The sequence below is a fragment of the Callorhinus ursinus genome, unplaced genomic scaffold (genome assembly GCF_003265705.2).
Source record: "Callorhinus ursinus isolate GAN/ISIS: 27379988/994484 unplaced genomic scaffold, GSC_fseal_2.0 scaffold9, whole genome shotgun sequence".
Classification (NCBI taxonomy): domain Eukaryota; kingdom Metazoa; phylum Chordata; class Mammalia; order Carnivora; family Otariidae; genus Callorhinus; species Callorhinus ursinus.
In genome coordinates, this window is record NW_027397071.1 from 37,250,487 (window position 1) to 37,275,285 (window position 24,799).

Here is a 24,799-nt window from a genome sequence, read left to right on the forward strand (position 1 = left end):
TAGCCTAATATAAGGAATTATTTGTACAGCTTAGTAGAGAATGCAGTGTGTTATCTAAGTGTTTAGAAATATCACTTTTATCCACATACCTGTAAACAGTAACACATCCATAGTGACTATATTGTGGTTTCCCTTCACAGATATCAAGTTGTGCTAGTACATCCATATAAATAATTAATACCTGAAGTCTCAATGTAACATGGACATTAACAGTGATGACAGATAAATACAGACGCTTGGGAATCAAATACTAGGCGAAAAACACTTTTAAAAAGGTAAGAAAAAAATGTAATCTTAATTAAGGCCAAGGGGGCTTTAGTTAGTAGAAGTAATTGACTAAAGTTTCTTTTTCAGTGTATCAGGCTTTTGAGAAACATATCTGGGTGATCCTGTCTATCATAATACTGTTAGAACTCAGCTGTAAGTATCAGTTCTTCTGTGAAAATGACAGTTGCAGATATCCTTGCCTGGTAAAAATATAATGAGTGAGGCTCCTATAGTAAACCCAATCCACAATGGGTAGAAGGTGGCCAACTGGAACTGGAATAAAGTGATGGAATGGGCATCTCCATGTGTACTCAGAGATACATCTTAAATTGTGGATCCTCTGCCCCTGATGTTTGCCACCCCCACCACACGCTATAGAATGTAACGTTTTGCCATGTTTGTGAAAGGCTTTCGAGGTTGGGTGTTAAGGAGTTGGCAGTTGGAATCTTTGTTGTAAGATGAGTGAATTTTCAAGTCAAGGGTTACTTTTTGTAGGATCATGTTTTCACTGTGCACCCTCCTTATGTTAATTTAGAATATTTCTTAATGTATTAAATAATTTTATTTAGACAATTTTCCTATGTTGTGTTTTTCACGAATTTACAGGCGATATTTGGGAGAGGTTGCATCTGTAGATATTAGATATTAGTACTGATCTCCTAGCTTACTAAAACTGTAATCTGTTTATTTTTACTAGGCAGTAACTCTAGTTTACAAGGTTTGTTAACTGCATCAGTTTTAAAATTGTAATCCTTCATTGTGAAAATCTTTTAGAATATCTACTTTTAGAATATTTACTTTCATGTTTATAATAAAGTGACAGTCTGCATCATAAACATCACTAGTCTTTTCCCTGGTGTTCCTTCTTGTTTCCAGATGGGCACTTATGATAACGATTTAGCCAGATTCTCTGAAAAGGATATCATATATACATTATTATAAAGTAAAACTCTTAATTAAAGAGACTGTCCAAGAAATGGAGTATACTTAGATTAATTAAAATATCTGGCCAACTGGGTACTAAAAGCAGAAAGTCCATATTGTTTTTGTCCTAGTTGAAAATCCATATGCCAAAAATAATAGAAATTTTTCATGATAATAGAGTCTTAAGGCACTTTAGTAATCATCAGGGTTATCATACAGATGTTTGAAGACTTATTTGATTCTTTGGTATGCATAACTGAAATTATTTTTCAGTCCCAGTTTTGAATACTTGAAGGCCAAAGTTTGGGAGGGCCTCTAGAATAAGAGTAAGAGATTATAAATTCTGTATGAGAAATTTTATCAAAGGCAGTCTTTGGGTCACCTCAACAAAATATTGCCCGTAGACTCCAGAGAAGAATGGAGTAACATTTTGATGCAAACTAGTAATAAGTTGTTATGAGGATTCAGTATATTTCAAGGTCTTTTTGCTTTGTTTTTGTTGGTTTTTAAAAATCCTTTTCCAGTTTCTTGGTATCTCCGAGGCTACAGAGTTACTAAGATGTTACTATGAATAGATACTCTGTTATCTGCTGTTTCCTCTTATAGAAGGGGTAAATCTATTAGCATAAGTTAATTTGTTTCTTTAATTTTTTTTTTTATTATTTTAAAGAAAGGAATTTAGGAGGTTCTAGTATTCTCCATGGCTGAAGCTGAGAGTCTGAAACCCTGATGCTTAAGCTCTATTCTAGATCATAGCTCCAACTCCTTCAGGATATAAGGAAAAGAGATAATATTTCCACAATGATAGATCTTTGGTTGTACAGGTAAGTTACTTAGTTTTGCAGTAGTGAAGACAACTATAGTTTGATATTTTTGTGGGAGGGTTGACTTGTTACATTTCTATACTTTCTTCTGCATGGCATTTTGTGCAGTTGGCTGGCAGTTCATAGGAATGTGGAGCTATAGGGAATGGGTTAGGGTTGAAATATTTTCCCACTCTTCGCAACAGGGGTATAAATGAAGTGACTAAGTACATTGGACTCTCGAGAGCATTATACCTGTCTTTGACACCCTAGGTATTTTTGATTCAAGGGGCATTATGAAATTCCTTGACTTCTACTTCTCCCCAATTTTCTTTTAAAGCATGTATTCATTCAGCTTTCTGTCAATGTATCTATGTTATCTATATCTATTTGTCTCTCTTAATGGGGAAGAAAGAAGAGATCCCTTTATGTAAGGCAGTACATAATAGAATTCACAGCTTCAAAACACAAATATTAAGAACTTTAAGTTGAATTGCATAGGTGGGTTCCCACGTTTCACTCTCCTACTTTTAACCTGATAGTGGTAATTGCTCAGCTGAAGAAATTTGTCTTAAAAAAATTGTATGACAAGGATGGTCTGAACCATTACTAAGCAACTCATGTTTATGTTCTAGGTAGAAATCATATTGGTAATACTTTCCAGTTGTTCTTTTTGCCTTTCACTTTGGTTTGGTATGGTATCACGACCAGTTTCCTAAAAATTGTTCAATTAATAAAACTAAATATTGTGTTAATAAATATTGGCTAGAACGTTGATGTTAATGGATGATTGCCAGTCCCTCAATTCCCAAAATAAACCATACTACTTTAGTAATTATAGTGGAGCAGAAGGTTATAGGTATTATCTTTGAAAAATCTTTTTGAGATTTCTTTCTCATAAGTAAAGGTGATAGCTAGAGTAGTGTTTCATTAGGTGGACCATTTTAGTTTAATGTTTATTATTACTTTTAGTTCATATTGATGCAGTTCTGCAGATGGGATCACAGGGCTGGACATTTATGATCTGAAATGCAGCTGATACTGTTTCAGAATCCTACAGTTAGATTTGAGGTATAAGTAGATTAAAATTTGGGGGGAGGATAGTTCAACAACATGGGTGAGATGTTAGAATTATAGGTAGGATTTGGGGCTTAACATGAATAGACAGGTTGAAATTTGGTTGACTGTCCTTGATGTGCTCTCCAAAAGGGTGAAAGCTTATAAGGGTGGAGAAGAAAGGATGGGAGTCTCTTTAATTATAGTGATGGGTTGGTCATATTCTCTTCTGTTCTAGGAAGTGCCATATTCATTAGTTGGTAGATAACATATAGGAAAAACTTCATTCTAGTTGCTAGATTACGTTTTGCCATATGAATATGTTAATAGTTTCCCTTAATTCTGAAATTAGATGATTGAATTTCTAGTTCTAGTTGGGTGCTGGCTAAGGTTTTCACCATGTGCCTCCTATTTAGTTAACTAGCCAAGGGTATTTTCTGAGATACTTAGTTTGTATATAAGTTCCTTTCTGTTCCCTTAGTAATTTAATTTTTAGCAGGAATATAATTTTGTGCTCCAAACCTCTTCACTGAATTTCTTCAGTAACTGTATTATGCAGCTAAAATGAGGAAGACAGCTACTTGAGTCTATAATACTTAGCTAAGCATGGCAAAACAACTTTGAGACTTGGTTGAGATAATCAGGACAGATTTAGTCCCTTTTTGGTAATTGAAATTTGTGCTCAGTTTATTAGATAACTACAGAAAGTATGTGCCTTTATATATGCCTATTCAAAATAGAAAAGATGAAGAAAAAGGTTAGAACAGAAGAAAACAAAATCAGAGGGAAGAGTGTTTAAATTTCATTTAGTCTTAAGAATTTTTACCAATTTATTACCTTAAGTGCATGCAGTATGTTAATGTCAGGCAAGAGATTTGAGTCCTCTCTTTGGTACTAGTTTAGCCAAAGTAATCATGGCTTTATTTATAAATTTTTATTACTAGACTCAAGGAATTTAAGGATATATTATACATAGATCTAATCTAGTTTGAACCTGATGACTGTATTATTTTAAAAGAATATTGTCTGGATGTAGTGGTCTGAGTCAATGCTTCTCAAATCCTGATCGGCATATAAATCACCTGGGAATCTGATTAATTGGTCGGTCTGGGGCAGGGCCTGATATTCTGCATTTCCAACAAGCTTCCAAGAGTTGCCATGATGCTGGTTCTCAGGCCACACTTGGAGTTTGCAAGAGTTTGAGGTACCAAAAGGGTCCTTGTATAAAACAAGTTCGCTTTAAATATGGCTCAATAGCACAGGATTTGAGAACTGTTACTAAAACGGACTTTATTGTGGTTGATGAATGGAATAAAAATGCTTTTCAGGGATCAGAAGAAACAAAAAGAGGTTTCATCTTTCATATTAATCAGTGTTTTGATCACTGGAATAGTGAAGAAATAGGCATTCATTAAGGTGGTGTTTTATAATTATACATATGTATACATGTATAATACTGTGTAATAATGTTATATATGTTCTTTACAAGTAACTCTGAGTAGTAATAATAATAGGTTTATTTTATTAATAATGACAAGGCAGAGATTTTGCTTTCATTTAGATTGGTATGGAAAGAAAAGAAGGGCTAGTGGTACCTGTTACTAGAATCCTTTGAAGTTTATATGCCCTTAATTGGCATTACATTTTAAAAAATAAAGATTAAGAGATTCTTTTTTGGGTGTTTATAAAATATTACTGTTGACAGTACTATTTTTGAATCATAAATTATGAACATAATCAATTTTTGAATAATTATGAATATAATTAAATTAGTGTTAAATATGTTTGCATTCGATTTTGTAAGTAAAGTTTAAATATTATGTTTGTGTATTTACATAGATAATTAATATCAAAATCAATAATCTTCAAATTTGAGAGTTCCACATTTGAGTATATGAAACAAATAAACTGATTTTAACATTTTTTAGTTTGTGCTTTTTTGAAATATTCGAAATTTAACTTGAATTTTTTGTAATTAAAAGTGGGTATTTATGGGACATTCAGTATTTATTACCTGTGATTTAAAATAGACTGTAATCTTCATGACAAGATTTAAGCAAAAGAGAATTACATGTTACATCCCTCTAATGAATCCCAAAATAGTAAAAGTTTACTATGTGAAATGTATTTCTAAGTTCTGACTGGTGTCCTGTATTTGTTGTTCATGAGATGGCTGTGGAATTCTCTAGAACAAATTATCATACTCTAATCCCAGAGCTGGTTTTGTGAGTCTTGTAAGATTTAAAAAATTGTTAATTAAAAATTGAAAAATATGCCTTACTCTGAAACAAAATTAAACTCAGTCAACTTACATACTTTTTAGGAAACTTAAATTCATTTGTTATCAGGCAGAAACAGGAAGACAGTTCCCTTTAATGTTTCTTTTTTTTGTACGTGGCAGCATGTTGCTATGGCTTCTGTAGTTTTTCATAACCTTTCTACTATTAAACACTTCTAGTTGAGGCAAAGGAGAGATTATATTTGGTTTGCAGGGGAAGGGGTAGAATGGCATTTGGAGGGTTTATATGAGAAGGAGACTATGGGAAGCATGGCAAAGGGAGGCGGGAGGATACCATGAAACTACCTACCACAGCCATTATTGGCCTCTTTCTCTATCCATCCTACACCCCATTTGGAAATTAAGCAGTGAAGTGGCAGATTATCTTGTGAAAGCTAAACAGAAGAGGAAGAGAAGAATGGATACTTAAAATGTTAATAGCTCCTTTATTCTGCTTTATGGGGGAAACTTTGGAAAATAATAACCACTCAGAGTTTATCCAGATGGATCAGTCAGGGCATTTTTCAATTTCCCTTGCATTTCTACCTTAGAAACACCAAACATCCACACCAGAAAACCAGCTCATCTCCCAACATGCGTCAAAACTGTGGCATATACGTATATACAGGAATTCAAAGGAGAAAGTGGGGTTATATATATGTAGTCCTGATTTCTTAGATGTAATATTTGCTTTGGGGCTCCTTTTCTTTTTCTTCCATCCTCTTCAGAATACTTCCTTTCACTTGCTGATTTATGGCTGTACTTCTAGAGATTAGGGAGATTTGGTTTTGCTCTGTTTTGCTTTTAGCTGTTGCAAGCTAGGATTGTGATACTATTCATCTGCTTGATTACAAAAATTCTACTGCAACCAAAATTTTTTGGATGTCACATAGTTTGTCATCCAAGGATTTGACCAAAAACTCATTTTTGGTCTGCTCTGCTCTACCACTTTACCTCCCAGGAATGTTTTGAGAAAACATAAGAAATGATTGGAATAGTTTTTGTGATAATTGCTATCTAAATTCAAGGGTATTATTTTAATAACCAAGATGAAATCCTGTCTTTCAGGGAAATCTTTTCTGGGCCCTTTGTGCCTGTGTATCTGAGAGGCAGATACACAGCAGGGCAGGTTAAGGGCATGGTCTCTAGAACCCTGCCCTGCCACTTAAGTGTGTGGTTTTGGACAGATCACTTAAACGGTACAGATACCTCACCCTCCTCATTTGTAAAGTAGGGATGATAATAGCACCTATCTTAATTGGTGTGAGACTTAAGTGAGTTAATGTATGTAAAGCATATAGAAGAATTCCTGGAACATATTAAGTGTCATATAATTGTTAGCTATTATTAATATCATTTTTGGAAATATTAATAAAAGAAATTATATCACGTAATTAATATTGGCTATACTTGGATTTAAAAGTTAATAGCTTTATGCTTTTGTTTTAGGTATATTAACTATTACCTTTTTCTCATTATTTTGTTTACATTTTTGAAGGTTTCCCAATGAGTGGATCATGATGACCGTATTGTAGGGACTTGCCATAGTATGGCTGCTTCCCGATCTACTCGTGTTACAAGATCAACAGTGGGGTTAAACGGCTTGGATGAATCTTTTTGTGGTAGAACTTTAAGGAATCGTAGCATTGCTCACCCTGAAGAAATCTCTTCTCATTCTCAAGTACGATCAAGATCACCAAAGAAGAGACCAGAGCCTGTGCAGATTCAGAAAGGAAATAATAATGGAAGAACTACTGATTTAAAACAGCAAAGTACTCGAGAATCATGGGTAAGCCCTAGGAAAAGAGGACTTTCTTCTTCAGAAAAAGATAACGTAGAAAGGCAGGCTGTAGAAAATTGTGAGAGAAGGCAAACAGAACCTGTTTCACCAGTTTTAAAAAGAATTAAGCGTTGTCTTAGATCTGAAGCACCAAACAGTTCAGAAGAAGATTCGCCTATAAAATCAGACAAGGAGTCAGTAGAACAGAGGAATACAGTAGTGGACAATGATGCAGATTTTCAAGGGACTAAACGAGCTTGTCGATGTCTTATACTGGATGATTGTGAGAAAAGGGAAATTAAAAAGGTGAATGTCAGTGAGGAAGGGCCACTTAATTCTGCAGTAGTTGAAGAAATCACAGGCTATTTGGCTGTCAATGGTGTTGATGACAGTGATTCAGCTGTTATAAACTGTGATGACTGTCAGCCTGATGGGAACACTAAACAAAATAGCACTGGTTCGTATGTGTTGCAGGAAAAGTCAGTAGCTGAAAATGGGGATTCGGATACCCACACTTCAATGTTCCTTGATAGTAGGAAGGAGGACAGTTATATAGACCATAACGTGCCTTGCACAAATTCAGAAGTGCAGGTCAAGTTGGAGGACCACAAAATAGTAACTGCCTGCCTGCCTGTGGAACATGTTAATCAGCTGACTACTGAGCCAGCTACAGGCCCCTTTTCTGAAATTCAGTCATCCTTAAGGGATTCTGAGGAGGAAGTAGATGTGGTGGGAGATAGCAGTGTCTCAAAAGAGCAGTGTAATGAAAACACCAATAACGCCCTGGACACAAGTCTTGAGAGTATGCCAGTCTCTGGAGAACCAGAATCATCTTCTGCTCTAGACTGTGTTTCAGCTCAAATGATGTCTTTATCAGAACCTCAAGAACATCGATATACTCTGAGAACTTCACCACGAAGGGCGGCCCCTACCAGAGGTAGTCCCACTAAAAACAGTTCTCCTTGCAGAGAAAATGGACAATTTGAGGAGAATAATCTTAGTCCCAATGAAACAAACGCAACTGTTAGTGATAACATAAGTGAATCTCCCACAAATCCTGATGAAATTTCTCAGAATGAAAAAGGAATATTTTGTGACTCTGAAAATTATGGGAGTGAAGGACTAAGTAAGCCACCCTCAGAGGCAAGACTTAATATTGGACATTTGCCATCTGCCAAAGAGAGTGCCAATCCGCACAATACAGAAGAAGAAGATGATGATCCTGATGTTTATTACTTTGAATCAGATCATGTGGCACTGAAACACAACAAAGAGTATGTGTAAATATGGTAACCATGAATTCTGCTTTGTTTATTATTCCCCCACGTTTTCGGTATCTGTTCATAAATGTCTATTCATAGCATTTTTATTATAGCTAAGATTAATGCTTTAGCTGAAATTTTAGGTTTAACATAATGATTATCTCAACTCTTAAAAAAACTCCAAAAAAGGAAAGACTTTAAAACTCAACTTTATTACTCTTCTCAATGGCTATATGGTTTTTCTAGTTTTGATATTTCACACATCTCAATTAGAAAAGACATGGAAACGTGGTTGATGGCGTTTTTGTTTATTAATAAGTTTTATACCATTTCAGTTAATTTGTAAAATGGAAACATCTTTAGTTATCACAATACACTTTGGATATATAGTTGTAGAGCTTTATGAAGTGTCTGTGCCTTCCAGACAGCGTAGAACAATTAATGAGTGCTTAGACATTGTATAGATAAGGGAAATCTGGCAAGCTATCTAATTTCCAATTAAAACTTTTCATTTAAAATGTACTTTATGCATTACCTTTGACTTTCATGATTTTCAGAAATAGATATTACTGTTAAAACTATGATAGGTAATTGTACATTGTAATTAGCACATTAGCAAGAGTTATAGTTGGCTCTATAGTTTACATAAAGTATTGGAGACAACTTTCTCCTGATTCTAAATTAGAAGGGGAGGCTATCTTAAAATGCTGTCATTTCTTAACCTTTGTAATGAAGGTATTTTTAAAAATAGAATGTCCAAATTTATCACGATTTTGCTTAGATTTGCTTTAAAGTATTCTGGGTAGTAACACAAATGAATTGGAGCTAACTCTGAATAATCCTGAAAGGAACATTAATGAATAGTGAACAGTGCTTATCATGAACATCGTGATCAAAAACAGTAAAAGACATACATGAGTTAATCACCTTTACTCCTACAAAGTAAGCTTTTGAATTATTAGCACAGATTTTATAGGCTGTGTGAAAACACTGATTTGAGAAAACTTTGTAATGTTCTTATTGTGACAATTCCCAGATTCTGGTATGTATCAGATCAAAGTATCAAATCCTAGTTGTGGACCATGACATAATATGGTGGCCTTTTAGCATGTTTCTTCTCTGAAAATTTTCCTTTTTTTTTTTTTTTTTTTAATAAAATGTATTTTACTATTTAGTTTAGTAGAGAGGTCATTTTATCCAAGCATTTTATTCATTCATTTTGTAAAACGGTTAGCATTTTTATGTATTTGAAATATTTGAAGTCCAATTTGAGGTAGAAAATTCAATAAATGAATAAGTGAAGTTTTTTCCAATTTCAGATAAATAGAGTTCTTACCATTAGTATTATGCATCAGTTTTTAAAAACAGAGTTGTTATCTGCAGGCAGAAGAAGCAGAGCATATGTTAGAGAAAAACCAAGAATTCAAGAAGTGTGCATTTTTATAAAATGGTACTCATTTTTGTTCTTTTCTTTTTATTGTTTCTTTGGCAAAGAGATGCTCTCTTAAGGCTTAGCTGGTATATTGATGGAAAATATTTTCCCATTAATTCATTATGTTACATTTTTTGTTGGAGCTCTCCTGATGATCATTCTCAGGGATGATAAACCTATAAAACAGTTGTCTAAAGATAATGACCATAATATTTAAAGAGTAATGTTCCATATTCTTAAGCCTTTGAGAATGAGAACAATATAGTTTCATGGGTTTCTCACGGTGTGCAAAGTCCTTTGGGATTTGGGTGGTAGTTGCTTTCTTGGCGACAGTATTTTCAATGTAATGCCTCATTTGGTGACGTTGGGCAAAAGAAATAACTCCTCCTTGCTTTTTTGCCTTCCTCCAGTCCTTTGAAGGTAGCACCTTTAGACACTTCACTTTTAACTTTTTTTTTCCCTCCAACGGAAGCATATTGGGAAGAGTGAGATGGAGAGTGAGAGTGTCTTGATTAGCATTTTGGTTAGAGATAATTTAAAGAAAATTGAGAGAGGATGTTTGATCATGTTAGATGTCATCTCTTTTCAGTAATGTCCTTTTTCCTTTGCTTTTTGTTTAGAGCTGAGAGATGGTTGGATATAATGTTGGCTTTTTTTTTTTTTTTTTTTACCCAAATTGTCATTGTAAAAAATAGCATCATGATACCCATCTTGTGCTTTGAGGTCTCAAGTTAATTTCTGTCGGTTTGAAAATGCATTTAGGGTAAAGAAAAAAAGATAAATGGGTAGATGGAATAATACTCTCCTGCACATGCAGGTGCACAAATACACCCCCATCAAATTTTTTTTTTCCTTTCTTATTCTCTTCATGCTAGTAAATTTCCCCAGATAAGTGCCTTTGAAACTGGGAATTGGGCATTGCCCAGATTACACATGAATATCTTTACCAGTAGGGAATGAATACTTCCTGATGGCCAGATTCAAAAATATGTTATTGATAGAAAACACTGAGCAGGCATATTTCTTTATCCAGAGCCGAGAGGACATGGCTCTTCTCATTCCATTTGCAACTCTTCTCTAAATTAACATTGATTATTTAATCAGCAATCTTCTCTCCTACCATTTAGCCTATAATTTATCTGTCTTATTTGCAAGGGTATTACATATAGGGTCATCTAATGACTTGTAAATTTTTGAAAAGATATTGTGTGTAGAATCCTAGCCTTAGACCTGATTCATGGTAATTAGACCATAGGCCGGAGACATGAATTTGTGGGCATTCTGGATTCTTAACCCTGTTTCCTCTCTAGATGCCATCCCTCTTATTCACATAAACCCACAGTGTGCTTTTATATATTTATTTTTCCAAATGGAGAACTCTACTAGGAACAAGGGAAGGGGGACTGAAGGTTAACTTTTTTTCCTGGCAAGATTCTAGGTGTAGATTATTTTATTAGATGTGAGTGGGTGGGGAATCAGAAGAAATACACTTTGTCTAAAAACTGGTCTTCAAGGTTGAAAGATTCTGTTAAAGTGGTAGATAATACCTAGTGACTCCCTTTTGGGCCTAAATAGCCAGACTGACTGAGATCATGTATTTAACTGTGATTTGCTTTTTCTCTTTGGGAATTGACCTTTTGTGGATTTTGAATCAGAAATATTGAGTCAGGTCTCTCAGATTTGAAGTTCTGGCTCTAGGGAGAGCAGGTATGGAAAGTCCTGGGTTTTAATGTTCAGACCTTTTTTTTCCCAATTCACAAGGCCAATCACTGGGAAATAAATATTCAAAAGAAAATGTGATTTGGTCAATTTTCTCTGAGTTCTCATTGTACAAGAATACTTAAGTAAATTATTTGAAGGGCTTTGGATAGCTTCATTTAAAGATCTGATAACTTTTCATAAACAGGCAGAGGATGAAAAGTCAGATTAACAGTTTTTGGATTCTTGAGGTTTCCTGAAGGGTTAACTCATTGATAAGATTATTAATGTTTATGCCAATTTTCAAGTTTCTAGATAATGAAAGTATAACAATAAGCTAGTTACTGCTTATCAAAAGAGTAATGCTCATATAGTCTGTAGGGAAGAAATTTTCAAGCCATATTAAAGAATATTTATAGGAATTGTATTTTTAAACTTGATTCTCTGAAAACATTAATGTACTTTAAATAATTATGATATGTCCTTTTATACTACGCTTATGTGAATCATTTGATATCTTCATCAGTTTCAGAAGCTGCATAGAGAAAATCCTCATCAGGTCTTATTGTAGATTCACTTTCTTTGAGACTACTTTTACTATTTGTCTAAGTTTCTCTCGAGGGGCCAGAAGGCTCCAGGACTAGGGATGGATTTTGCTTAGAAAGCAATAGAGAGTCATTCTGCCCTAGATAAAATAATGTTACATTTGTACTTTGCTTCATAAGGTACAAAGTGATTTCCTCTAGTTTCTCATTTGACACCCACTACAACTCAGAAGTAGATAGCATAGGTGGCATTATACAGTCCCCATTTCCTAACTTATAATTAAGGTTTTGTTTTTTTCCTTTTTTTATTATATCAATCATCATACATTACATCATTAGTTTTTGATGTAGTGTTCCATGATTCATTGTTTGTGCATAACACCCAGTGCTCCATGCAGAATGTGCCCTCTTTAATACCCATCACCAGGCTAACCCATCCCCCCACCCCCCTCCCCTCTAGAACTCTCAGTTTGTTTCTCAGAGTCCATCGTCTCTCATGGTCCGTCTCCCCCTCTGACTTACTCGCCTTCATTCTTCCCCTCCTGCTAGCTTCTTTTTTTTTTTTCCCCTTAACATATGATGTATTATGTGTTTCAGAGGTACAGGTCTGTGATTCAACAGTCTTGCACAATTCACAGCGCTCAGAGGGTATGTGCTGTAATTAAGGTTTAAAAGTTACTTACTGAAATTCTGATGCACTACTGGGAGGTACATACAGGACTAGAACTCCCATACTCTGATTCATAGTCACGTTTGCTCCTGGTCACCGGAGGGAGCAGGTACTGGGTACTCAGTTTTCAAAATTCTTTAGTCCGAGTTCAAGCTCTGTAATTGTAATGATTATCTGGTTTTATCTGTCAGAAAATCAGCATTATAGGTAAGTAACCTGTTCTATTTATTGGATGAAATGCTTTCATGTTCATTGTTTTAAAGAATACTCTGTTAGTGTGTCTGTGAAAAATAATTGCCCTGTACGAATTGGGTATATAAAACTACTTGCTACAGCTTGACTTTAAATAGATAATTTGGATAATTTGCAAAAAATACTTTGGGGGATGTTTAGGATGCAATTGAGTATATTAAAGTCAGAGGTTACTCGGGAAAACTCATGCATAGTGTACCTTCTTAACTAATTGGAAAAAGCTGTGGAATATAACAGCCAGAGTGGCCCCAGTAGTTTGGCACAAAATTTAATGAGAGGAGGGAAATAACTGTCCTTAATATGAAATTTTTGGTTGTAAGAGATAGAGTATGCCATTGACTACTCAAAATCATCAGTGCAGTGAACTCTTGGTTTTTTCCTTTGAATGTCAATAGTTTATAAAAGTGATTCTCTGGTGTAATCCAAGTGTATTTGTACCTGAGTATAATTTAACTTTTTCTTCATTTACGGTCATTTTTGCTCACAGAGGTTATGAGTGATACTTTCTGCCATCACTGCCAGAATATCTCTGTTTTTGCTTTTGTTAAATAATTTGGACTCCTCTGCTTTTTATGTTCTTATAACTTAGATTCTTTTCTATGTTCTGGAAGTTCTGTGACTTCTTATAATTTTCTTTTCTTCAGTTTTGTTGACTTTCACTTTGTTGTCACTAGTGCTATCATGCTACCTTCCTCTAATAACTCAGACTTCCCTTCTAATTGAGTGCTTTTAATTCTCCTTAAACTTGGAAAGCAGAATAACCAAGCTTGTTAGAATTATGTCTCATGATTCTTGAGTGATGCACTGAGGAATTTCTCTTTGAATGCCTAGATAAGCATTAGTGCAAGGAGATGTTTGTTTTAATTGTGTGTTTTCTTGTTTGCTTTCTGGTTTAGAGGCTGTGTCTTACATAAGTAAACAGGTTTCCACATACTGGATAGAGAAACAACAGTTATTTCTTTATATATGGCAACAAATTCTCATTAGCAATAAAACCCATTTAAAACAATTATCATTTATTTGAGACTAATTGACGCTTAGCCTTTAGTTGCAGGAACTTTATTTTAGTTTTTTTGTAGGCTCAAAAATGTTTTTACATATTGGTAAGCGGACTATACCATTTATATGTTTCTGTGATGACTCATGTCATCAGATCTTATATTTAGTAATACATGAGAAGATCTGTTTTGTGACTTTTCTGCTTCTGTCTTCAGTGAGGTCTGTATCTTCAGTGAGGTCTGTGTACTGCTGTTTCTTTTACATTATCATGGAAAGCTGCTTCTGCTTTTCTCTTGAATCTCTGATTTTAACGTAGAGAAATTTGGAAAGTGGTGAGAAGAGACTGAGCAGTTTGTTCAGGACACTCTTAGTAGGCAGAATTCTCTGTAGTGTGTTATGATTTAATTTTCATGTATCTAGTAATATTTGTATGGTAGACATTTGAAATATGTTGAGGATCTGGATTTTGTTCTCTTTCTTTAAAAAAGTATTGAAATCTGTTCTGACAGGCAGTTAGTTAATTTACTTGATAATAAGGTTGATTCTATTAAGGTTTATCTTTTAGCTCTGATAGGGGAAGTCCAGAGTAGTCTATATTCTAGGTTTAGTTTAGCCTTAGTTCTTGGCATGGCCTTTCTCGTGTCTCATTTAAAAAGCTCTTTACTCTGGCTAGTTGAAACCTGAAGGACTCTAGCCTCATGAAAACACTTAACAATTGTTCTCTCTACAACTCTCTTTGCTTGGTCCTGTTTTACACATGCAACTTTGTATGTGGAAGATGCAAGGGGACCTCTGTACAGATACTTGGTGTTTCCTGTCTTTTTCTGTTTTGCTTCTTCCTCTTTGGTGCTCTGTCCCACAAACTCCAGCTGCCTTACTTCCCCAAACTCCTTTTTTCTCTCCCTCTGCTCAGTGAGACTGCTTCCTGTGTTCCACAGTACTGATGGTTCTTCCATGTAGAAAGTGTGATCATAATGTACTTTATCCCATTTGTTTGCTCTCTCTCGCACATCAGAGTCCTGCCCTGCATACTGTCTAACAATAATTGTTTCTGTATTTTTTCCAGTTGTCTAGTTGTGTATGGTAGAAGGATATTCAGTGTTATTCTGTCATGACTGAAAGTGGAACTTTCTGATTTAATTTCAGTAGGCACTAGGTGTGTTTTCTTCTTATGACACTCAGTCCCAGCCTGAAGTTTGACCATTTGGAAATTATTTTTTGTTGACACTCTTGTGACAGTGAGGGCTAGTTTTTACTTATACCTTGAAAATGAGTTTAAGCAATTTCTTTTTCTAAGAAGCTGAAGTCAGAGAAATTGGAATAATACCAATTTGAATCGAAGGAGGAGGATAAAAGAGACTTAACATTGTTTTAGTTGTGTGGATGAAATGTTGCTCTGGTTTGAGCAGAAGTAAAAATTGGGGTATTGGTTCAGATACAGTTCATGAGGATGGGTAAAAGAAAGCAACGCACAAGAAGATATGAAACAATGTTTACAAGGTTTAAAGTGGTAACCTTAAGAGATGAAAGAGTAATGTAGCTAGGTTTTAGTTATTTTTCTTAGAACCTTCAGGTTTTTTTGGTAGGCCAGATTTGATGTACTATTATTTCAGAAAGCTAGGGTGAATATGCTCTTTTTATGTCTGTCAGTTATCGAGTGTTTTGCAGAAATTTATTTTCCCTGATACTATTTTTACCGTTTATGCTAAGTTGGAGAACTCATTCAACTTTTGCTGTTGTTTGCTTCTTTTCACTTGTCTTAAATTTTCTTCCCTCTTAATTTTAAATGTTTTTTTTCATGTTTTAACTAACAGTTCTCAGAATATAAAAGCATGGAATTATTTTGTTATGTTTAAACTTAGTTGGAGAAAAAGCATCATGCTAATAGTTTATTGGCAATGAGGGTAGAAAGTGCCATTGAACACTAGTCAACACCTAAAGTATCTTCTTAATAAACATTTTTAAAATATATATATAGGGATATGAAGAGTGAAGTTAAATGAACCAAGTGTAATATTTTATAAGTACTTTTTTTTTTTTTTTAAGATACCAATCATGGTGGGGTGCCTGGGTGGTTCGGTGGTTCAGTCTGTTAAGTGTCTGCCTTGGACTTCAGGTCATGATCCCAGGATCCTGGGATCGAGTCCCACATCAGGCTCCCTACTTAACAGGGAGTCTGCTTCTCCCTCTCCCTCTGCCCCTCCCCTCTGCTTGTGCTCTCTCTCATGAGCTCGCTCTCTCAAAATAAATAAATAAAGTCTTAAACAAGACACCAGTCATGACTGAATGTTTTTATTTTTTAAATGCTGTCTCATTTAATTATAGAATCTTATTAGTTTTAAAAGCTGTATTTGTAAATTATTTACAAAAGTTGGACTAGATTTGAGGAGCACTCTAATCCCCTTCCATTACAATTTTAGCTGGCAGTAAAATGATGCTGGGTAAATGTCTTTAATGTCTATGGTTGTCAGTTTTCTTACCTATTAAAAAAAATGGCATGATTTGATTTCTGTAATTCAAATTAATATATATAAATGTATCTTTCTTTGCCCTTCCTCTTTTGGTACTGCTCATGCTTTAGTTATTGACTTTCTTCTTCTTTTATATTCTGTCTGTTGATATTTTCACACACTGTTGTGGCTTAAATTACCATCTCTACTGATGGATTTCCAAATGTATATATCCAGTCAGATTATTCTTGAGCTTCAGACTGCTTACAAGATATATCCATTTGTCTTCCCCACAATACACTCAGTGGAACATGTCTGAAATTGAATTTAACCATTGCTTGCTTCACATACATCCAATATTCAACACTATCTTTTTACTTAATTGGTAGTTTCTTTCACTTGCCCAGTTTAGAAAAACGGGAGTAATAGTCAGTTACTTCTTCACTACAGTCCCTCTTCCACCAGTGTTAATTGATTCAGCTTTATTTATTCTCATTGCCACTTTTTTTTTTTTTTTTCAAAGTAGGCTCACCACCCAGTGTGGAGCTCAATGCAGGGCCTGAACCTACTACCCTGAGATCAAGACCTGAACTGAAATCAATAGATGCTTAACCAACTGAGCCACCCAGGTGCCCCTTGTTGACGCACTGTCTTCTTGATCACTGGAAATGCTTCCTTAATTGCTTTCTGTGGTGCTAGTGTACTATTTCCTCAATGGACTCCTATACTCTAACTGGAGTAAATGTTTTTAGAATAAAATCTATTCTTTAAAATGAACTATTGCATGATTTTTAAATATTCTCTTTATTCTCTGTATTCTACCTCTCTGTATTCTAAACAGATTAAACCTTCAGTTCCTTAATTATTATGTTCTTTTACTTGAGGCTTTCTCATATGCCTGACCACCTGCTGTAGTCCACCCTTACCCCTATCTCCCTGGTTATCTTCCTTTCTCTGTCTGCAAAGGGAGAAGGCTGTTTAAATTTAGACATCATATACTCCGGAGAAATCTTTCCAGTCTTCCCAAGATTGACTGCTCCTTGTGTGCTCTATCATAGCAGCATGTACAGTAGACCTCAAGCTCTTTGAAGGAACCATATCTTTCTAGTTGGTTGATGTAGCATTGGAGAAATGTCTAGCCTTATGCTGCTTTGAAAATGTCAAGAGAAAAATTTTGTATGCTTTTGATAGAGATTTTTTTTTTTATGCCATTAGTTTCACTTTTAATACTCTGAATTTATAAAATTTAGTACCGGTAATGATTTCCTTTTTTTACTTAAAAACTAGATTTTAAGTTTTCAAAAGAAATGTTGAATAAACTACATAATCATTCACATAGTTAACTCAGGAATTACGGAGAGATAATTGGGATGGTGGGGAACATGGGAAAGAAGGGTGTGTCTCTTGATTAGTTTGGTTGTCTGACCACATTTTCAGGTGGTGAGATAAATGTTTTTATATGGCTGTATGAAAAATGTAAGCTTACTTGTTAATACCAGACCTCAAAGAGAGGAGGTCATTGTATTATAAAATAAATTTACAAGTTTGGTATGATCAGAATGTTTTGTATAGTTTCAAATATATTTTTACCTACCAGTTTTGCTGGTAGGCTTTAGAAAGCTATACGGAATGATAAGAATTTGGTTGGGGTTATCTTTATTGAAGGACTTGAAAGAAAATGTGTGTCCCTATCTATTTATGTGTCTGTCCTACTTAAAGATTTTCAGGAGAGGATATTACTCAGCTTTTTCTGTATAACCTCATAATTTTGAGTAGAAGCTAGAAATAATGAAAAATACAAGGCATATCCTGTATCTTTGAAGTTATTGTAAAATGATTATATACTGAGAGCTTGAAAGATACATAGTTTGGCTATATTTGAGATATGCTGCCTAGCAGAGTATTAGTTTATAACTAGAGATTACTGGCTTGTCTCTGTTATGTGAAATTGTTACGTATTTGCAATTTTACAGTAGAAGGGGAACTTTTTACATGTTACAGTGTATTGTTTCTTAGAGTAGGTAATCTAACTCTAGAGTAGGGAAAATATGTAAATCTTGATCTGACTGGTGGTCAGGATGTTTTCTAGATTATTGTGCAACTTTTATAATACTGACCACAATACAGTTAGCTGCATTCATCTTCCTGAATTCTTGAGGAAACTCAAGGATCTTATTGAATAGAAGAACAGGTACTAGGAGCCAGTTGAAAAGATATCTTTTAGGGTTTCTTACCACAAGAAATCTAGAGTCTTTAGGGAAGAAAAAAAACACAATTTTTTGAAGGCTATAAATATGTGGATTAAAAAAATACATACTCTTTAAACAATTCTCTGTGAAAACCTTTGTGTGGTACTTCAAATGGTATTCAATTTGAATACAAGGTTATTAAAACCCAGTAACAGTAAGGAACTGTAGGTTATTTAAAACTAGCAAGGGGAATAAACAAAGTCAAGGTAGTTAGAACTTGTTTTAGTAAGAGTTAGTTAGTTGCAGAAATCTGAAAACCCATTCAAAGTATATCAAATATAAAAAAGGCTTATTTTAAATAAATAGTAGGCAATCTTATGAATATTCAAGGTCAGGAAATAAAGCCTGGCCAGGCCTTGTGAAATTATAACCTTTTGGTATTTAAGATGATACTCTTACCTATGCTTCATTTATGCAGTACAGACTGGTTCTCTTTTTACTGACATTTTCTGCTCACTTTCCCCGCATATTTTCAGTTTGCAAACAGCAGGACTTTCCACTGTTCTTACTCTGGACCCAACTTTCTACTTGACCTTTCTTCTCAGATCCTTTTCACATTCTGTAACAAAAGCCTGGTTAATAACTGTACAGTAGATCGACTTCCCCGGGTCAGGTGTTCATCCCTTGCAAAATTATCATTGGTCATGGGTAGAGTTAACAGTTGGAGGTGGGGAAACAAAGTCTGTTTTGGCCAATGTTTTTTGGAAGGATGTCTTCCAGAAAAGAGGTTATTTGGGCAGTGTAGGCTGTCAGAAGATGACCATCATAGACCATTTGTTGTTTTGGATCCAACTGTATTCTTGACCAGTTGTATGTAAAATGAGTAGAAGTAGCAGAGGTATTAATACTAATTGTCCATGTCATTTTATTTCTGCATAATATTCCATTTTATGGATATGTCATAGTTATTTACCTATTGGAGGACATGTTGATTGTTTCCAGATTTTGGTGATTATGAATAAGACTACTATAAACATTTGCATTTGCAGGTTTGGTGTAGACGTAGGTTTTCAAATCAGTTGGGAGTATACCCAAATTTGTACTTGCTAGAACTTATGGTAAGAGTATGTTCAGTTTTGTAAGAAACTGCCATGCTGTCTTCCAAAGTAGCTGTACCATTTTGTATTCCCATCAGTAATGAATGAGAGTTCTGTTGCTCTATATGTATCCTCAGCAGAATTTGGTATTGTCAGGTTTTTAAATTTTAACCAATCTAATTGGTATGTGGTGGCCCTGCTGTATTTTTAATGCATTCATAAACAGAGACCTTTTGGGCCATATAAAAATATTTGCCATGCTTGATATTTTATTTCATGTAGTAGATGTTTTTATAAACTTTTTTTGTGGGGCGCCTGGGTGGCTCAGTCGGTTAAGCGTCTGCCTTCGGCTCAGGTCATGATCCCAGGGTCCTGGGATCGAGTCCTGTGTTGGGCTCCCTGCTTGACAGGGAGCCTGCTTCTCCCTCTCCCTCTGCCTGCCACTCTGCCTACTTGTGCTCTCTCTCTGTCGAATAAATAAATAAAATCTTTTAAAAAAACCCTTTCTTTTGTAAATGAAATAATTTTAAAGGTTTTGTTTGGCTTTTAAAGGTTTCTAAAGGATAATGGTAATTTTTATTTAAAAAAGATTTTATTCATTTGAGACAGAGATAAGGGGGAGAGAGAGAGAGAAAGCATGAGCAGGGAAAGAGGCAGAGGGAGAGGAAGAAGCAGGCTCCTTGCTGAGCCAGGAGCCTGATGTGAGGCTCTATCCCAGGACCCTGGGATCATGATCTGAGCCGAAGGCAGACACTTAAACATCTGAGCCACCCAGGCGCCCCAGTGTTGGTAATTGTTAAAGCAAAGAATTTTTTTGCATAATTAATTCCCTTGTTATAAATCTTTTCAAAGCTCTTTCAGAAATGAAGCTTTCCTTAGAATAGTGAAGTGTTTTATCATGGAATAAGAAATTTCTCAGTAATATATTCACCTGCTTTTTGAGTTATAGTGTATAATACCTTATTAAAGTTTATTTTACCCTGGGAGTGCCTGAGTGGCCCAGTCATTAGGCGTCTGCCTTCACCTCAGGTCATGATCTCAGGGTCCTGGGATCGAGCCCTGCATCGGGCTCCCTGCTTGGTGGGAAGCTGCTTCTCCCTCTCCCAGTCCCCCTGCTTGTGTTCCCTCTCTTGCTGTGTCTCTCTCTGTCAAATAAATAAAATCCTTAAAAAAAATTAAAATTTATTTGACCCAAAAGATTTAAAAAAATTGATAACTATTTTTTGTTGGAATTATGGGGACCTTATTTCTTTTCACGATTTACATTTTTTGGTCTTTGTTATGTAACTAGAAAATATTAAAAAAGTCAAACGTATAAAATTTATTCTCATAAAGATATATTAAGGGATTTAAAAAAGAACCTTCCCATCCCCAGATCTTCATTTTCTGTGGTGTTAAGGAGGGAAGAGCACTAGGTTGTCAAATCAAGAGGCATTGGCATGGTTCTCAACCCTTACTTAGCTGGCCAATCATGAAGTCCCTTAGTCTCCTTGAACTTCGTTTTCTTCAGTTGTGCGGTTAGGAGGTTGTAGCTATCCTTGAGGTGTCACCTTCGAGCTCTAACATTCTATAATTCTGTGGCACCTATACTTGATACGCACTCTAGCTCCTTTTACACCATTGGATGTGTCTTGAAGCTTGTGTCAGAAACATTCAATGGCTTAATAATTGTAGAGTTGTCTTACTAGGTAGCAATCTACATGTTTGAAAAACACATTTAAAAATATTTTGTATTTATTAGTGCCATTGTCTTTGGTTAGTATGTATATTCCTGGAAGATCTTAGTTGAGATACACATTTTTAAAAAATTCTGTTTATTGTTTGTAGCTGTTTTTTGTAGGGCTTACTGTTTATTTTTTGAAGAAAATCCAATGTATTTGTTTAATATATTCATCACAAGGGCTCAACCAGAGACTTAATTTAAAAAACAGAAACAGAACAAAAATGACAACCACAGCTTAAGCTACAGAGTCCTAGACAGGAATGAAAAAAAGGACAGACCATCTAAAGAAAAAACAAAAAGGCAACACAAGGAGAGAGGCTAGACTGTCCGGAATCTTGGCTGGAGACCTGATTTGAGTAGGTTTCTTGCAGATACTTCTTAAAGGCTGTGGGGTTTTTCCAGAACTCGGCAGCATGTGTGTTCAAAGGGCTATCGATGTTGGGTTCTCCTAGCAGGCTCTGGATGGACAGCAGGATGGTCCTGACATCATACGGGATAGATCACTTGCCCTTCAGGATACCCAGGCAGATGTTCCCCTGGGTGTCCACGCTGGGGTGGTAGCAGAGTGTGAGGAACTTCACCCTGTGGGTGCATTGTAAGGGTAGCCCCTGGCAAGCTCCAGGGAGAACATGTACCTCAGGTCTTCATATACCGAGCCAGGTGCTCCATTTGAAAAGGTGGTCTGATTCAGGGAAGGCAGAAATTAGTGTGTCACAAACATCCTGAAGGTCATCAGCTCCTGCTGTAGCCTCTTGCCTATGGGGCCCTGCACAGAGTCCCCGCTGGGCTTGACTCCTTTGTGGGTGGCGGCTGGGATACTGTTCTGGGAGGCCCCCCGGGTCACGTGGGGATGGAGCAGGCCTTCCTGTATTTTAAAAAAGGTGTCATGGAGTCTATGCATTAGAGTCACCACCACAGCGATTTAACTGCTTCTTTCATATTTGTTGAGTCATTGTGGTGTTCAGTCTAAGGACCCTTTGAAATTTTTGGTATGTTAAAAATGATTTGTAAAATGTACTGAAGGAGGTCTTGGTTTCTAACTTTTTAGAAATGTAATGTGTATTCAGTATTGAAATAAGCAGTCAGTCTGTAGGCTGTACCCTCTTTGGTATATCAGAGAGGAGTAAGACTCTTGGTATGTGTTCCTATGTGGTTAGGAAGTGCAGCAAGGAATAGAGGAAAACAGGGTGAAAGAGAAAGGTCCTTTCCTGGATGTTTTTGTTTTATTCTAATAAATCATTTCATTTCATTTCCTCTTTCAAAACGTCTACATGTTCTCTCTTCCTCATGCTGAACATCAACACTAGAGATGAGTGACTGTGGTTCCTCAATCTCTACCCACTCATATACATACTAAGAAAAACTAATTCTACACAGCTGAGAAGCAAGATTTAAAGATACGTGTCTTTTTTTTCCTTTTTAAAGGAGTGGAATAGGAGCGGAGAGTAAGTTTTATTTCTCTTGAGTCTAATAAAATTCAAGTACTTATTATATTAAGATCTGGTCATCACAAGTTCATTTGATGGTTAGGATTTGAAAGTATTAACTGCTCTAAATGCAAGTGAAAATGAACTTCTAGTTTAAGAGAAATGTCAGTTATACTAACATTTCTCTGGAAATGGAAGAGTTATCTCTACATGCTATTATGTTAGGGATTTTGTGGTTAGTACTAAAGACCAGTAAGTTAACAGCAGCTAGATGATGTTTTAACGATTTATTGAAGGTAATTGTGCCAACTATAACCAAAGAAGTGGTAAAAGTAAAGATCATTGAACATTTTAAATAGTTTATATAAGGACACACTCTGTAAATACTGATTTTAGTGGCACAGGTTATTTTTTCTATTAGTTATGAAAAATAAATGATGTTTCTATTTTTAATATGCAGGCTTATTTTTCCTAACCAGATTGTACTTTGGCTTTAGAAGTTTTTCAGTCAAATCAATATAAGTAAAAATTTTTCTCTTAAAGTTTGTAGTTAGTTAAAATTGTGTGTGTATAATTTAAACAGAGGCAAACATTACTATTATTATTTTTTTTACCAGAAGCAAAATAGGAACCATAGGAATATTTTTAAGTATAAAGAGAGTGAGGGCTCATACTATCAAATACTTACTGATGTTTTTTGAGATGTTCAAAAACCTTAATTCATTTACATTCAAAAGCAAACAGCAAGGTTAGTGATCCAGGGAATGGGTTGCGGAACATAAGAGGATGTTGAGTTGCCTGTTCTCCCATATCTTACTAGAAATATTACTTCTGATACATGGTACAGACTGTTTGCTTTCTTGATTTATGAAGATTTAAAACAGCTCACCGATAATTTTTAAAAATTATATTGCAGTTATACATTATCTTTGCCTGTCAGTTTTTAACAGTTAATTTCATTCACTTAGCTCAATTGTGAGTAGCAATGTCTTTTCTAATATTGGTAATTCCTAATGACTCTTTATTTCCTTATAGGATTGACATAGCATAGTGATTCTCAATTGTGGCTGCACATTAGAATCACTTAGAATGTTATAAAAATATATGAATGCCTAGCTTTGCTCTAGAGATTCTGATTTAAATAGTCTGTGGAGCCTCATTTATCTCTCTGTCTCTATTTTAAACCTCTCTAAGTGATTCTAATATTCAGTCAGGTTTGGAAACCTTGCTGTATATAGAATAGTTTTAGAACCCATCCAAAGCATTTAATGCTGAGACTAAATTTCTTTCTTTCTTTCTTTCTTTTTTAATGATTCAACTTAAGGGAAATTTCAGATTGGTTTTTCTTTTTTTTTTTTTTTTTTAAAGATTTTATTTATTTATTTGAGAGAGAGAGAATGAGAGATAGAGAGCACGAGAGGGAAGAGGGTCAGAGGGAGAAGCAGACTCCCTGCTGAGCAGGGAGCCCGATGTGGGACTCGATCCCGGGACTCCAGGATCATGACCTGAGCCGAAGGCAGTCGCTTAACCAACTGAGCCACCCAGGCGCCCCAGATTGGTTTTTCTATTAAAACATTTTTGTTATAAATTTATTTATTGTTAGGGGAAAAACTTCTAAATTTTGCATATGTATTTTCCTTTTTTCTTATTTTGCCCCTTTAAAGTGAGCACTAATCTTTAATTTGGAATCTAATAAGGTATCTTCTGACATTTATTAAGCATAACTCTACTCTAAATCTACAACAATAATAAGAAATGCTTATATTGTTTATAGGCCATTAGATGGCCCAGAATTTCAAAGGTCCAGTCCAAATAGCAGATGGGAGAAGTGGTTTTACAGAAATATGTTGTACTTTGATCATATTTTTATTAATTTGGTCATATATTTTGAAGAGTTACTATAATAAGGCTTTGTAAATTATCAGATACAGTTTTCTTCACTCTTCA

General features: G+C 35.2%; 1 protein-coding gene and 1 pseudogene across 8 annotated transcripts in view; one reads left to right on the top strand and one right to left on the bottom strand.

Moving 5' to 3' along the window:
• Nucleotides 1–24,799, top strand: part of ZZZ3 (zinc finger ZZ-type containing 3) — a 101,499-nt gene that overhangs the window by 36,336 nt on the left and 40,364 nt on the right. For 4 of the 8 annotated variants that reach the window (XM_025871968.2, XM_025871973.2, XM_073896484.1 and 1 more), the window contains exons 2-4: nucleotides 141–275; nucleotides 1,862–2,015; nucleotides 6,827–8,382. In XM_025871968.2, the coding sequence (XP_025727753.1) occupies nucleotides 6,878–8,382 (1,505 nt within the window). In that variant the 5' untranslated portion in view covers nucleotides 141–275; nucleotides 1,862–2,015; nucleotides 6,827–6,877. Of the gene's footprint in view, nucleotides 1–140; nucleotides 276–354; nucleotides 421–1,861; nucleotides 2,016–6,826; nucleotides 8,383–24,799 lie in introns of all 8 variants that reach the window. The other 4 variants (XM_025871972.2, XM_073896486.1, XM_025871969.2 and 1 more) reach the window with 3 other exon arrangements.
• On the bottom strand, nucleotides 21,707–22,326 carry LOC112824184 (ubiquitin-conjugating enzyme E2 C pseudogene; annotated as a pseudogene).